This window comes from Anolis sagrei, chromosome 1 (genome assembly GCF_037176765.1).
Source record: "Anolis sagrei isolate rAnoSag1 chromosome 1, rAnoSag1.mat, whole genome shotgun sequence".
NCBI classification, from domain to species: Eukaryota; Metazoa; Chordata; class Lepidosauria; order Squamata; family Dactyloidae; genus Anolis; species Anolis sagrei.
The window spans coordinates 135,434,068-135,450,534 of record NC_090021.1 but is presented as its reverse complement, the minus strand read 5'-3'; the positions used below and the strand labels follow the sequence as shown (position 1 = coordinate 135,450,534).

The 16,467-nt window shown below is 42.6% G+C and overlaps 1 protein-coding gene across 1 annotated transcript in view; it reads left to right on the top strand.

The window, feature by feature from the left end:
• The window catches only part of OSR1 (odd-skipped related transcription factor 1), a 29,133-nt gene extending 13,282 nt beyond the window's left edge, over positions 1 to 15,851 (top strand). Inside the window, exons 2-3 of the mRNA XM_060787250.2 lie at positions 9,936 to 10,616; positions 14,867 to 15,851. Coding sequence (XP_060643233.2) covers positions 9,970 to 10,616; positions 14,867 to 15,002 — 783 coding nt within the window. The 5' untranslated portion in view covers positions 9,936 to 9,969 and the 3' untranslated portion in view covers positions 15,003 to 15,851. The remainder of the gene's footprint in view (positions 1 to 9,935; positions 10,617 to 14,866) is intronic.
• Positions 15,852 to 16,467: the final 616 nt, after the last annotated feature.

Below are 16,467 nucleotides of genomic sequence, written 5' to 3'. Positions count from 1 at the left end.
CTCCCTCTCCCCCTTTCTTTCCTCATTCCTCCCTCCCTCTCTTTCTTCCCCTTCCTTCCTTCCTTGCTTGCTTCATTTCCTCCCTCCCTCCTTCCTTCTTTCCTTTCTTTCCTCCATCCGTCCTTCTCACTCTTTCCTCCCTCTCTGCCTACCCCTTTCTGTCCTCATTCCTTCCTTCCTCCCTCCCTCTCTTCCTTCCCCTTCCTTCCTTCCTTCCTTCTTTCCTTTCCATCCTCCTTTCGTCCTTCCCTTCTCTCTTGCACTCTTTCCTCCCTCTCCCCTCCCCTTTTCTTTCCTCATTCCTTCCTTCCTTCTTTTTTCTCCCTCCCCTCCTTCTTTGCTCATATTTTCTTTTTCTTCTTGTCTTACCTCTTTCCTTGCTTCCTTCCCTTTTCTCCTTCTCTCTTTCCTCCCTCTCTCCTTACCCCGCTTTCTTTCCTCTTTCTTTCTTTTTTCTATCTTCCCACTCCTTCCTTCCGCAGCCTTTTAAATTTGTCCCCCCCCCGTCTTTTCCCCCTTTCTTTCTTCTTTTCCTTCCCTCCTCCCTCCCTCCACCTCTCCTCTCTCTTTTCCTCCCTCTTTCTTCTCTCTTTCTCTCTCTGCCACCTTCTACACCATCATATAAAATCTAGATTATCTGCTTTGAACTGTGTATTATATGGCAGTGTGGACTCATGCAATCTAGTTCAAAGCAGATCACCTGGGTTACATGGCAGTGCAAAGGGGGCCTTCAGTCTTCCTTCCTTCCTTCCTTCCTTCCTTCCTTCTTTCCTTCCTTCCTTTTGGTGCCAAACGTTTTCCTCCCCACTAGTGTATTATTGAGCGCAGAAATTGGGAAGGGAAGAATACAACCCCGTTGGCAGGGCGCGTTGAAAGGGAACCTGCACCCGTTTATTGTCGAAGGCTTTCATGGCCGGAATCACTGGGTTGTTGTAGGTTTTTCGGGCTGTATGGCCATGTTCTAGAAGCATTCTCTCCTGACGTTTCGCCTGCATCTGTGGCAGGCATCCTCGGAGGTTGTGAGGCCACAGATGCAGGCGAAACGTCAGGAGAGAATGCTTCTAGAACATGGCCATATAGCCCGAAAAAACTACAACATTCCACTGCACCTGTTTGTCTTGTGAAATGCGTTATGCAAATTCTCCTGGGTTCTGTGGGGTTTACTCGTAAGTTAAAAGGTAAAGCTTTTCCCCTGACATGAAGGACAGTCGTGTCCGACTCTGGGGTGTAGCGCTCATCTCGATTGCTAAGCCAAAGAGCCGGCGTTGTCCGTAGACACCTCCGAGGTCATGTGGCCGGCAGGACTGTAAGGAGCGTAGCTGGATGGAAACTCAGCCTTAATTCCTAGGTGGGTGTGTATTGAAGCATGTTCGTAAATAAAGGGTTTTGAGACACCTGCAACCACTTCTATTCTGCCATATAATTCAGATTATCAAAACAAATAATCCAAATTATCTGATTTGGACTGGATTAATTTAGTCTACAGTGCCATATAATGCAATTCAAAGTAGATACTCTGTATTTTATACGGCAGTGTAGAAGGGGCCTGAGTGAGAAATCATCTGAACTGTTTAGCACAGACCTAGGAGTAAGAGCTAACATACGAGGGTTGAATGAAAAGTAATGCCTCCACCTTCATAACTCCTCAACAGATGGCAGTACTGGTATGCGGAAGGTACTGGCTTGTTCAGTAGACTCTCCTCTACAATTCCATTTTGAAGGGAAGCGGTAGGTACTGGCTTGTTCAGTAGACTCTCCCCTACAGTTCCGTTTTGATGGGAAGCGGCAGGTACTGGCTTGTTCAGTAGACTCTCCCCTACAATTCCACTTTGATGGGAAGCGGCAGGTACTGGCTTGTTCAGTAGACTTTCCTGTACAGTTCCATTTTGACGGGAAGCCTTCCCATTGACCGGTTGTGTTGTTAAAGTGTTCAATGGGAAGGTATGGAACCCTGCACAGACTTAAGCAACGTGCAGTCATTGAATTCTTGACAGCAGAAGGTGTCACCCCCAAAGGAGATTCATCAGAGAATGCAAGCTGTTTATGGTGATTGTGTTGATGTGAGTACTGTCAGTCGTTGGGTGAGTAAGTTTAAAGATGTTGAGGTGACACCTTCTGCTGTCAAAAATTCAATAACTGCAGGTTGCTTAAGTCGCAGTGACCCACTGTCTGCGCAGGGTTCCATACTTCACACCTTAACAAAACAACCCTTCAATGCTAAGGCTTCCCGTCAAAATGGAACTGTAGAGGAGAGTCTACTGAACAAGCCAGAACCTGCCGCATACCAGTACTGCCATCTATTCTATTACGAAGGTGGAGGCATTACTTTCCATTCAACCCTCGTATATGGCTGGATTGACTTTGACGAGATGAGGAGGGTCCCTCAAGCCTTCCTATCCAAACCACGATACTGATCCCGAATTTTGGTTGCAGTCTTTAGAGTTGTGTACCTTCAAGTCCTTTCCAGCCTCCTTATCACAGGTTTTTTTTTATGTTCCGAGGAGGTTTGCCTTTGCCTCCCACTGAGGCCGAGAGAGTGTGGTTTCCATCCAGGGGGTTTCCATGGCTCAGTGGAGGGTCCTAGTCCTGGTTTTAGGGTCGCCATCTAAGACTCTCCCTTTCTAATCGGATTACACAGTATTTGTTTATTTATTGTCAGTCATCTGGAAAGAAAGGGCCAAGAAACGAACCTGAAGACATCACCTGCTTATCTGGGAGCAGCTTGGCCCCCTTCCACACTGTCCTTATCTCCCAGGATCTGATCCCAGGTTATCTGGTAGTGGAGACTCATATAATCCGGTTCAAAGCAGGACCGGATTATATCTCGAATCCGATCCGGAGATATAGGGCAGTGCAGGATTCCAAGCTCTCCCTTAAACAGTTAATGGAGCCTGCGGCGTGGAAAAGGGGGTGCGAGAGATCTGGTTTGGAGGCAGGTTGGGCTGTTTTCACCAAATTTATCCAATTAGAAAAGGCAAATCCTGGCCAAATGTCACCCTCGTTTATTCTGGGTCAGTGCGATGGAATTCCTCCTCAGAGCGGCGAGACTCCCCCCCCCCGCCCTTCCCACCCTCTTTTTTCCCTCCCTCTCTTTCCTCTCTCTCTCTCTAAAGCTGATTTATGTAAAGTGGTGTGAAAGGTGGATTCGGAGCAGCTCTGAAGTGAGATGATCCAAGAAAATCTGGGATATAGGGCCCTGAGTTTCCAAAGCGATGAATGAAGCCTTCCTGTAAGAAGGTACCCCATGTCTCCCCACGTTTGGTTCATACAGACTTGGCGAAAATGACCAACTCATTTTGAGGAAGTTATAAACTTCCTTACCATCACTCTGAATTATGTCCAAAGTCTATGGAATTTTTAATAGGTGGAGCACACTCCTTTCCTACAAGGTTTGAGACTCTTACTACACTGCCATAGAAAATCCAGATTGTCTGCTTTGAACTGGATTATATGGCAGTGTAGACTCCTATAATCCAGTTCAAAGCAGACAATGTGAATTATCTGCTTTGATAAACTGGATTATATTGTGGCATAGAAGGGGACTGAGACTGTTCCCTATTGCCCCTTCTACACTGCCATATAACATCCAGATTATCTTTTTTGAACTGGATTATATGGAAGTGTAGAGTCATATAATCCAGTTCAAAGCAGACAGTGTGGATTATCCGCTTTGATAATGGTGTAAGAGGAGGCCTGAGACGCATCCCTATTCTGAGATGCTTCCCTTCTACACTGCCATATAACATATCAGATTATATTTTTTGAACTGGATTATATGTCAGTGTAGAGTCATATAATCCATCTGAAATCAGATAATGTGGATTATCTGCTTTGATAATGGTGTAAAACGAGGCCTGAGACTCATCCCTATTCTCTGAGTCGCTTCCCATCTCCACTGCCATATAAAATCCAGATTGTCTGCTTTGAACTGGATTATATGGCAGTGTACACTCATATAATCCAGTTCCAAACAGACAATGTGGATTGTCTGCTTTGATAATCTCGATTATATGGTGGCTTTGAAGGGGCTTGAGACTCTTCCCTATTGCCCCTTCTACACTGCCATATAACATCCAGATTATCTTTTATGAACTGGATTATATGGCAGTGTAGACTCATATAATCCGGTTCAAAGATGATAATGTGGATCATCTGCTTTGATAATCTGGATTATATGGTGGTGTAGAAGGGGCCTGAGATTCTTCTCTATTACCTCATCTACACCACTATGTAAAATCCATTTTACCTGCTTTGAACTGGATTATATAAATCTACACTACCATATAATCCAATTCAAAGCACATAATCTGAATGTTGTATGAAGTGTTGATGGCTCATAACTTGTGGTTTTATAGAAGTGTTGCTTATTAGTGGTCTTTCCTTTACCTTATAGGCGCTTGGAAAAGAAAGGTGGGATGTAAATCGACTATTTAAACCATTTTCTCTTTTGGAATGACAACTCTCCCTGCTAGTTCGGGCAGTGCCGCCTGGGAGATTCAGATTTACACAACTGAGTAAAATCCCACATTTTCTACTTTGAAGTGGAATTTATGGCAGTGTGGACTCAGATAACCCGGCTCAAAGGAAACATTGTGACATTTTCTGCCTTGATATTATGGATTATAGGGCTGTGTGGAAGGGCCCATAGTCCAAAGGAGGAACACTTTCTATCCCCAGTTTGGGTTGTGCTCAAAGGGATGGAATTAATTTCTGAAGCTGGATCTACACTGCCCTGTATCCCAGGAACGGATCCCACATTATCTTCTTTGAACTGGATTATATATCAGGGACAAACAGATTATTTGGGAATGATGGATCTATACTGTATTTTATACCTCTTTGCTATGTATATGCTAATAAAGGTTTATTGGATTAGATTATTTGGGATTAGATCCTGGGATATATGGGCCCTTCTACACAGTCCTATATCAAGGCAGAAAATCCCACAATATATGCTTTGAACTATCTGAGTCCACACTCAGATAATGTTGGATTTTCTGCCTTGATATTCTGGGATATACTTATTTTTACTTACTTACTGATTTACTTACTACTTACTAAGGCAGTCCCTCCTAAATCGAGGATGATGGCCTTCCAGATGTAGAACTGGAGCTGCGTACAGGGAGCACACAACTCCCATGTTAGGCCAGCTTCACTGGCTCCCAGTTTGCTACCAAGCACAATTCAAAGTGCTGACCTTGGCCTATAAAGACCTAAATGGCCCTGTCCCAATACATCTCCCCCTATGAACTACCTTGGAGATTAAGATCTTCTGGGGAGGCCCTGTTCTTGGTCCTGCCACCATCAGAGACGCTTTTGGCGGGAGGAGAGACAGGGCCTTCTCAGTGCTTGCCCCTCAGCTATGGAGCTCCCTTCCTAATGAGATTTGGTCAGCCCCCTCCCTCTTGTCCTTTAGAAGGATGATAAAAACTTGGCGGTGGGTTCAAGCCTTTGGGATTGTGCAATGAGGCAGCTTCGATGTGATTGTTGAGACAGTTTTAAGGAGAGGATTTTAACCTCAAGATAAGTGATTTAAATGCTTTTGGATGTGTATGGTCTAGTAGTATGTTTCGCCATTGAATGTTTATATGTTGTGCTCTGCCCTGAGTCCCCTTGGGGGTGAGAAGGGCGGAATATAAATACTTTAAATAAATAAATAATGTGGAGCCCTATTCTTGATCCACATGTTCTCCCGCAGTGAGGACATCTGTTCGCCCGCCATTCCTGCCTCCTCGAATTCTGCAGCACTGCCAGTCACAGCTGACCTCCAGTTGGAGCGCTCAAGGGCCAGTTCTCGGTGTTATGCCACCGTTTTTGAGCTTGGCTTTAAGCCCATCTTTAAATCTCTTTTCCTTTCCACCAACATTCCTCTTTCCTTTCTTGAGTTCAGGGTAGAGTCTGTGGGTAGATGATCTTGGGGGATATAGGGCTGTGTGGAAGGGCCCTCAGACAGTGTAGGAGGGGGCTGAGAGAAAATGCTTCCCATCAGTGTAAGGCAGTGGTTGGAGCCTAAGGAGATCAGGATTCAATTCATGGGGTGCCTCGAAGTCGACGGGCGTCTTAAAGGCGCGCACACACTCCAGGAGCCAAAGACCAGCCAGCAAACGTTTCGCCCTCCTCGCCCTTTCCTGCAGAAGGCTCGGCTTTGAAGTCGGCTCTGGTCTAGCCTTGCCCTCCGCTTTCCGAAGCAAATTGGAGGTCAGAGTTGAAGAGGAGGAGGGAGAGGGAGAGAAAGGAGGCCTCGTCGGGCAGAAACAGCAGCTTCTGGCCGGGACAAACTCAACTCTTTCCCTTTGTTTTGCCGAGAAAGAGGCGAGTGGTGCGTTGCTTCCAATCAGCGGCAAGAAACAGGGTGGTGGGCTTGGTTCAGGGGCTTGTAGTGCTTGCTAGTGTTTTCTATAGTGTTTATATAATGATGTATCTCACCTCCAGCCGCAGGGAGAGGCGGGTAGTACAATCATCATCATCATCATCATCATCATCATCATCATTTTCAGTTATTATTATTAATCTATATAAATAAAAATGTAATGTTTATTTGTTGGATTAACATAACCCAAAAACCACTGGACGAATTGACACCAAATTTGGACACAAGACACCTCTCAGGTCAACGAGTGACCAACACTCATAAAAACACCGAAAAACACAGCTGAAGAGACTTAAAAAGACAAAAACAAAAAATACATTATACTGCATGTGCAAAACCACATATACAAAAATATATACACACACACAAAACACATATACACAGACTGGACCACAGCAATGCATGGCAGGGGACAGCTAGTTAATAATAACTAGCATTAATAATTATTATTTATTAATAATAATAATTGAAAACATTCTGCTGTGTTTTTCAGTGTTTTATGAGTGATGGTCACTCCTTGGTCTGATAGGTGTGTTGTGTCCAAATTTGGTGTCAATTTCTCCAGTGGTTTTTGAGTTCTGTTAATCCCACAAATGGACATTACATTTTTATTTATATAGACTAGCCATTACCTGCCACACGTTGCTGTGGCCCACATGGGGGTTCTGTGTGGGAGATTTGGCCCAATTCTATCGTTGGTGGGACTCAGAATGCTCTGTGATTGTAGGTGAACTATAAATCCCAGCAACTACAATTCCCAAATGTCAAGATTCTATTTTCCCCAAACTCCACCAGTGTTCACATTTGGGCATATTGAGTATTCATGTAGAGTTTGGTCCAGATCCATCATTGTTTGAATCCACAGTGATCTCTAGATGTAGGTGAACTACAACTCCAAAACCAAAGGACACTGTCCACCAAATCCTTCCAATATTTTCTGTTGTTTATGAGAGTTCTGTCTGCCAAGTTTGGTTCAATTCCATCTTTGGTGGGGTTCAAAATGCTCTTTGATTGTAGGTGAACTATAAATCCCAGCAATAACAACTCCCAAATGACAAAATCAAATTTTTTGAGTGAAGGACATACATTGGCCTGATAGGTGTCTTGTGTCCAAATTTGGTGTCAATTCATCCAGTAGTTTTTGAGTTCTGTTAATCCCATAAACGAACATTGCATTTTTATTTATTTATATAGATTGTAATAATCTTTGGATCCCTGCAGAAGTAAAGCAGCCAAAAGAAAAGACCCAAGGCTTTGCTACATGTTGTATTACAAGCAGAGTCCAAAACAAACAAAATACCCACACATGCCGGGTGCATCAACACTGTGGAATGAATGCAATGTGATACCACCTGGAAGCTGGGGAGCTGCAGTTTTACAATATTTTTAGCCTTCTCTGCCAAAGAGGGCTGGTGCCGCACCAAACTACAAATCCCCGGATTCCATAGCATTGAGCCATGGCAGTTCAGTGTTGTCAAACTGTATTGATTCTACAGTATAGATGCACCCACAGTTGTGTTGTGCTCTAGCAGAGCAATAAATCCCCTAGGAAGCAGCAAGGCTTCGAAGCTGCAGTCCCCCAGGAAGCAGCCAGTCTTTGAAGACAGGAAGCAGCCAGGTTTTGAAGCTGCAAGGCCATTCAGTTCCAATCAAGGTAGCCAGTTACATCATTCACACTTGCCTCAAGCAGACAAGAGTTGTCGAGGGCTTCCATGGCTGGAATCATTGGGTTGTTGTAGGTTTTTCACGCTGTATGCCTGTTTGGGCTGAAAAATGCGGTATAGAAATAAAGCAAATAAATAATAAATAAATATTCTAGAAGCATTCTCTCCTGATGTTTCGCCTGCATCTATGGCAGGCATTCTCAGAGGTTGTGAGAGTTCTTTCTCCCACTCTGGACTGTAGATACTAAACCCTGGTTGGTATTTGGGTGGGAGATTCCCCAGTGAAGACCTGAAGGCTACAGTTCGGAACAACAACATGGCAAAACCACCTCTTGAGTATTTCTTGACCCCCTTGCCTAGTTTCCAACAGACCTCACAACCCCTAAGGATGCCTGCCATAGATGTGGGTGAAATGTCAGGAGAGAATGCTTCTGGAACTTGGCCAGACAGCCTGGAAAACTCACAGCAACCCAAATCAAGTTTTATTTCCCTTCTTGCCAGATATGGGCACATCTGGCAAGAAGGGAAATATATCTGGTAAGGGGAAATAAAACTTGATTTATTGCTCTGCTAGAGCATAACACAAAACTGTTTGTTTGTTTTGTTTTCCACTCTCCTTACCACACATCTAGCAAAGCGCCAGGTCTTTTCCATAGGCTGTTCTTCTTCAGATCCAGTGAAGATTATCTAGCACTATGAACTGAATAAGAATTGGATCATAAAACAATTTTAATAAATATAAACTTACTAGTATTTCAGTGGGAAGTGTGGACCTGCTTTTGACTGAGATAGGATTGTTGTTGTTGTTGTTGTTGTTGTTGTTGTTGTGTGCTTTCAAGTAATATCAGACTTAGGTTGACCCTGAGTGAGGGCCGGGTAAATGACCTTGGAGGGCTGTATCCAGCCCCTGGGCCTTAGTTTGAGGACCCCTGATCTAGATTATCTGTTTTGAACTCCATTAGATGAGTTTACACTGCCATATAATACAGTTCAAAGCAGATAATGTGGATTTTATATGGCAGTGTAAAAGGGGCCAGGTTAGCACAGTGGTTTAAACCGCCATCTCTAGAAGATCGTGCCAACCGGAAGGTTGGGTCAGAGTGAGCTCCCTTCATCAGCCCAGCCCCTGCTCACCTAGTAGTTTGAAAACAACAATGTAAGTAGATAAATAGGTACTGCTTTGACAGAGAGGTAAAAGGCGCTCTGAAAAAGCATGCCTGCAAAAATCCGTCCAGAAAAGGAGTCTATGGATGAAACAACAGCACTTCCCCATGACTGAGTGGATGCCTCTCTCTCAATTGTATAATAGCATTGAATGTTTGCCATATATGTACCTGTAATCCACTCTGCGTCCCCTTGGGTGGATAGAGCAGAATATAAAGAAAGTATATTATTAAAGTATATTATTAACATGCCTCTCTATGTCTTTGAATTGTACCATCATGGAAAACATCAACTTCAGTCAGATGGGTTGGGAATCCATCAATTAGTCAAGCTAGTATTTTTATCTCCATTTTTAGGCAATAAAGGGTTTGGAGAAGGTTACTTTTGGATGGCAGCTCCCACTGTCCATCTTGATTGGAGGATTTGGGGGAGTCAGGGTCTAAAATGGCATCGTACCCTGCCTAATGTTGAGTTGTAGCCTTCAAAATTAACATTTGGGAGGGTGGGGAAGAGGAAGTGGAGCTTGGTTCCTTTGCTCAGACAAAAATTTGAACTCTTGACTTTCAGATTAGCATCTAGATCTGGAAGTTCAGTGTTGTAATAGTTTCATCCATCTTTATCCAGGGCAAGTGTGTTCATGCCAAGTAAATGCTCAATATATATTTAAACATATTCACTGCACTCTCAGTAATGAAATGTGTGTGTGTTTCTCTCCCTCCTCCCTCCCTTTCCTACAGGTGCTTGGCTCCTTTCTCAGGCTTCTCTGCTATCATGGGTAGCAAGACTTTGCCTGCCCCGGTGCCCATCCACCCTTCCCTGCAACTCACCAACTACTCCTTCCTTCAAGCTTTCAATGGCCTTCCTGCAGTGCCTTCGGACCACTTGCCAAATCTATATGGCTTCAGTGCTCTCCATGCTGTCCACCTTCACCAATGGACCCTGGGCTACCCAGCCATGCACCTGCCACGCTCCTCCTTCTCCAAAGTGCCTGGTGTTGCCAGCCTAGTGGATGCCCGATTCCAGCTGCCAGCCTTCCCTCTTTTCCCCCACGTCATCCATCCCAAGCACGAAGCTGCCACTCTGCCTCTCAAAGTCAAGCCCAGATTTGATTTTGCCAATCTTGCTGTGGCAGCCACCCAAGAGGACCATACCAAATTGGGACAGATGGAGAATCAAGGCTCTCCTTCTGGCTTGGGCTCCTTGCTTGATGTCACTAAACTTTCCCCAGAGAAGAAACCCACCCGAGGCAGGTTACCTTCCAAAACCAAGAAAGAATTTGTCTGCAAATTCTGCGGCAGACACTTCACCAAGTCCTACAACCTTTTGATCCATGAACGAACCCACACAGATGAGAGGCCATACACGTGCGACATTTGCCACAAGGCCTTCAGAAGACAAGATCACTTGAGGGATCACAGGTAGGTCCTGGTTTGAATGCAGACACAGAGAACATGTGGCCTTTCAGATTTTGCTGAACTCCAACTCTCACTACCAATGGTCATTGATTATTTTGTAATCTTCAACTCTCTCAGTTTGGCATGAACCATCTTTATTAATCCTCTGTCATCCTCCTTTTTCAAATGACTTTAAAACGTCCCAGTTTATATGTCTTCCTTTCACTTTCTCCCTTTGCCTTCTGCTCACTTCAGTTTCTGGCAACTGAGATCAAAATGCAAATATAGTTTGCTTTTAACTCAGCAGCAGGAGGGAGGGAAATGCTTTGCTCACTGATGGGAATTGTAACATGTTACATCTGTAACATGTAGTGGGTGGCGTTTAGCAATTTTATGAAAACATGGGCAACTCATAGTTATCCAGAAATTATTCCATCAGTCCTGCACAGTTAGTTGTAATGGATGATGGGGGTTGTAGTTGCTAGTTGACCACCTCTGTTTTAAGGTCTAGACTTAACTGATGTGATGGAACTCTAGTCTTCTCCTACTCTGATATTCCCAAACCACTTTGGCTAAGATTCATGGGGTTATGAGTCCAAAACCTTTGCATGGTGGTAGGTTCGAGAAGGCTGATTTGTGTAGTTGTGGGTTTGTGTGTGTATGTCTCTGTGCGTCATTAATTTCACAAGGTTTCCTTATACAAAAAGTATTCAGATATGGTTTTGTCAGTTCCATCCTTTGTATTTATTCCGCTTCAAAATCACATACATAAATTCTGCTGTGTTTCATGGTTTTCTGGTCCAATCTGGTCCACTTTCCAGAACTTTGCCTCGAATTCCTTCTCAGACGGCACGATGTTAAATGCTTCTATTTACTGTTATAACTTGTAAGCTTTGATTAATGCCAAAAATAGTAATGATCTTTGTAAAACACCGCTTCTATTAGCAGCAAGAAAGGAGTCAGAAGTTTTCTTGCTTTGTAGAGTAGATGGCCAGTTGTTTCCTCCACAATTTCCAACCAAAACGATTAAATCTTCTTCTTGGTGGTAAAGAAATAGCTTTTCCCTGATATAGGAGTTTAATTCACTAATTTTCTTCTAGAAGGAAACAATGCATAATTTAAACAATTATCTTCCCTCTGGGATAAATTCTTTGAAATGCATGCAGTTTTTGTACCCTACTGGCAGTTTGGGATATATTCTGTAAAACATTTGGACAGAAAACAGCATTCTTTTGTGCAGAAAACAGAATATTTTTTGCATAGAAAATAGTACTTAGGTGCATAAATACAGTATTTTCAGCACAAAACAATCACATGTGAATTTACACATATTTAAAAACTGTATTTTTCAACCACTTTTCAAATATTTTTGAATACACCTTTAATTTTTACCCTGAAATCCACTTTTCTGAGGCTCTGTTTCTCCTGGGATGCCTTCCACATAGCTGTATAAAATCCACATTGAACTGGATTATATGACAGTGTGGGCTCAGATAACCCAGTTCAAAGCAGATATTGTGGATCATCAGCCTTGATATTCTGGGTTCTATGGCTGTGTGGGGAGTCCCTGGTAGTGTGGTGGGTTAAACCGCAAGTTCAAATCCAGGAAGCGATGTGAGCTTCCACTGTCAGCTCCAGCTTCTGCCAACCTAGCAGTTCGAAAACACGCAAATGTGAGTAGATCTATAGGTACTGCTCCAGTGGGAAGGTAATGGCGCCCCATGCAGTCATGCCGGCCACATGAACTTGGAGGTATCTACGGACAGCACCGGCCCTTGGCTTAGAAATGGAGATGAGCACCAACCCACAGAGTCGGACACGACTGGACTTAATGTCAGGGGAAAACCTTTACCTTTACCTATGGTTGTGTGGAAGGGCCCTTTGCAAGGATAGACATTTTCCAGGACAGAAAAAAGAAGCTACCAAATGATTATTGGCTGCTCAAACCTTGCAATGCTAACAAAAGTTGTGGAAGAATATACCATCAGCATTTGCCTTCCAGAGATGACAGTTAATGACCCCCCCCCCCCTCATTCCAAAGCCGCATGGCTAGGCTGGCCAGGGATGGCGGGAGCTGTGTTCCAACATATCTGAGGGGCTTTGGTTGGACAAAGTGCAATTTCTCACTTACTTTAAATCATTTTCAGACTGGAGTGGTTGTCAACCAAGAAATGAGGGGAATATTTGTAACGTTGAGGAAAACATGATCTCTACCTTTCTTTTTAAATAAGAAGCCATGATATATTTGTTTCAAACCAGTGCAAATGTATCACAAGGAACAAGTCCAGTATCGTGGGCTTTAAAGTCTGCCGTGACCTGCAAGAGACACCATTCATTCTGGTTTGAATATTTCAAGCCTTTCTCATCAATCGATGCACCCTCTGTTTTATTGCTGACAGTTATTTTGAGCAGGAAAGGATGAGTCAACTTCTAAGGAACTTTAAAAAAATAAAACACCAGTAATAGTTCCTATGGGATTTAAGCTTTCTTTAATTTATAGACTGTCATGCCACAGAAGTTAGTAACCGATTCAGTTGAACAGTAGCTTTATGATGATTCTTGTTTTCAGAGATGAGAAGTGATGGCTGCCTGTACATTCTCCAATGCAGGCAGAACAAGCGCTACCATTAGGTAGCTTGAGGCAGCTGCCTCAAATAATTTATTTATTTATTTATTTACTGTATTTGTATACCGCCTTTCTCAGCCAATTGGCAACTCAAGGCAGTTTCCAACAAATCAGTATACATAAAACATAATATAGATAAAAAAACATTAAACAGTGTTAGACATCACAAAAGCAATAAAAACAACATAACAACAAATAATTAATTAATTCTGAGTCTCCTTTCACACAGCTGAATAAAATCCCTCATTATCTGCTTTGAACTGGAATATATGGCAGTGTAGATTCAGATTACCCAGACCCCTTCCACACAAACTGAATAAAATCCCACATTATCTGCTTTAAACTGGAATACATAGCAGTGTGGATTCAGATAACCCAGTTCAAAGCAGATACTGTGGGTTTTTATGCCTTGATATTTTGGGATATAGGGCTGCATAGAAGGGCCCTGAGGCCCCATCTACACTGCAATAAAAATCCAGATTATCTGCTTTGAACTGGATTATATGTCTTTGTTCCCTTCTACACTGCCATATAATCAATATTATCAGATCGGATAATACACATTATCTTCTTTGAAATTGATTATATGAGTCTACACTGCCATATAATCCAGTTCAAAGCAAATAATCTGGATTTTATAGGGCAGCATAGATGGGGTCTGTGTGTCATGAAAGGGCAGCAAATGGTTAGTTTTTAACTGTATTGTAACTGCATTGTTACTGGCAGACATATGGAGATTTGCTGTCTTATGTGTCAAAAATTGACTGGCTTTGGATATTATTCAGCTTGATTTGGATAAAGGAGAGAGAGTTACCATTTGCTGCTCTGCTTCAGGCAGCACATTATCCTGGGATGGCCCTTTTTGTAGGTCTAAGATTTTGGAAGGAGGAATGAAGTTTCAACTACAAGAAGCTTTCACCTTGATGTCTACCTGCATAGTAGAAATACTGCGGTTTGACACCACTTTAATTCAATCCTATGTAATCATGTAAATTGTTGATTTACAAATATTTTAGTTTTCTCTGCAAAACAGTGTTGGTGCCTCCCCCAAGCCAGAAATCTCTAGATTCCATAGCATTGATCCATGGCAATAAGTAGTGTCAAACTGTATTAATTCTACAGTGCACATGCATCTGTTGTAAGAGGGGTATACATTGACTTATAATCAAATATCTAGGGATTATTTCATACAACAGTAGTGGTTCCCAACCTTTTTTTGACCAGGGACCACTTTCCAACATTAGTCCTAATAGGGTTACGAATCAGTTTTTGGTCAACTTTTAGATTGGGTTTGGTTATTTGGGGTGCTGATTTGGAAAATTGCATTGGATAGACCACATCAGCACTAGTTTCTGATACAGAACGTATGCCATCTAGTAGTTGCCATCTGCTTGCCAGAAAACCATCAGAGGGTTTCGTGAGACCAGTCACTCTTGTTGCAATGGTGTAGTAACAGTGAGGCTGTGGACCATATTATAGTTCTTGCCTACCACTGGTGGTAGCAATTCTCTGTTGGTATATGGGAGACATTTCTGACAGTTCTGACCATGTGTCCCAGCAAGTTGAGACAGAAGCATATTTGAATAGAGACATCAAATACAAGCTGCTAAAAAAAGCAACAACTTATTCTATTATTTTCTCTTCCCAGATATATCCACTCCAAAGAAAAACCATTCAAGTGTCAAGAATGTGGGAAAGGATTTTGTCAGTCCAGGACTCTTGCTGTTCACAAGACACTGCACACACAAGTAAAGGAACTGAAACCTTCCAAGATGAAATGCTGAAGCTTCTCATCCCTATGAACTTAAACTTCCTCCAAATTCTATATTTTTTGATCAAATTCTTGACATAGACAACAGGGAGCACTAACCATGATTAATTTAAATATCTTTAAAGGAAAGGAAAACAAACCCCACAAGCCCTTTTCACATGCAAACACGGCCTTTTTTGAAACCTGGGTGCTTCAGAGTGCAACTCTTGCATGACCCGTCAAAAGGTGGTGCTCAAGCTTTGAAGAGGAATCTTCACGTTCAGAGGCGAAACAAACATCAAAAGTAGCTTCCTGAAGCGTTTGCTTTTTTGTTTTAAATGCATTTTTCTTTGTGTGCGTGTGCGCTTGCGTCTGACTGTTTGAAGACAGTAGAATTCAGCTGCTTCAGAAGAGGAAATCATAACAGCAACATTTTCAGGCACTGCTGTTGTGATGGGAAGGAAAACCACTGATAAACTGTGTTTGAAAACAAGAGGCATTGGTCAAAATGGTCCCATAAAGTATCACCCAATGGGGATCTGGCAGCCCCCATTACAGATTTGAACATCTTCTCTGATCATTTGGTCTCCTTTGCCACATATTCTGGGCAGTGGTGCTGGGGAGCTTTGTGTATGTGTTTCTGCTCTGGTGCCTTGGGAAGTGGTTTGCAATTTGTGGATGTCTTTAAACAAAGCAAAAGCAATAACCACCCAAAGTGGGAAAGCAGGCAACAGTAAACCAAAGGGACTGCTGCACACAGTGGGGTGGTGGAGCCGCGTGGTACTTTCAGTTTGTAGCATGAGTCCGGATGAGGAGCGAATGGATTTGTGGAGGTGGGGTTGACAAATCTCATCCTGAGAGCTTTATCTAAAGTCATTTTTTTTGGAAACAGTGTAAAAATATGAGACATTCCAATATGTTTTTGGTTAAGATTATTGCTATTTGGCACTTTATGCTGATTCTTGATAATGAACATTTATCACTGGATTTATTTGGGTTTTTTAAGTATAAAAATAAATTGGTATTTTACAGGCAAAATGGTGTCAAGTGATATTTCATTCCCTAGGTTAAACATGTTTAACAAGAGCCATTGCTTCTTCCTATGATTGTACATTGCTCTTGGCTGTTATTGTTTTCTGGAAAATGAATCTGTCATTCAGAACTTGAGAAGGTGGATTTTTTTTTTTTTTGGATGAGAGCTCCCTGAATCTTGCGGTATCATGTAGCCACACTAACTGGGCTAAATTCAGATTTGTAATCCAAGCTCCACAGTTAATAAATTGAGATTTGAGATGTACATTTTTGAAATAAGCCCCTAAAATGAACTTGATATTATACTTGTCTATTCAGACGTAAATTCCATGGACTTCATTGAGGACTAGATAACTGGGCAGAGGAATGATGGGAAGGAACAGTGTGTCCCTTGGATGTTGGCTGAATTGTAACTAGAGTTGTGTGCAGAATTTGTTTCTCCTGTTTCTTTTGTTTCTTTGGGAGCA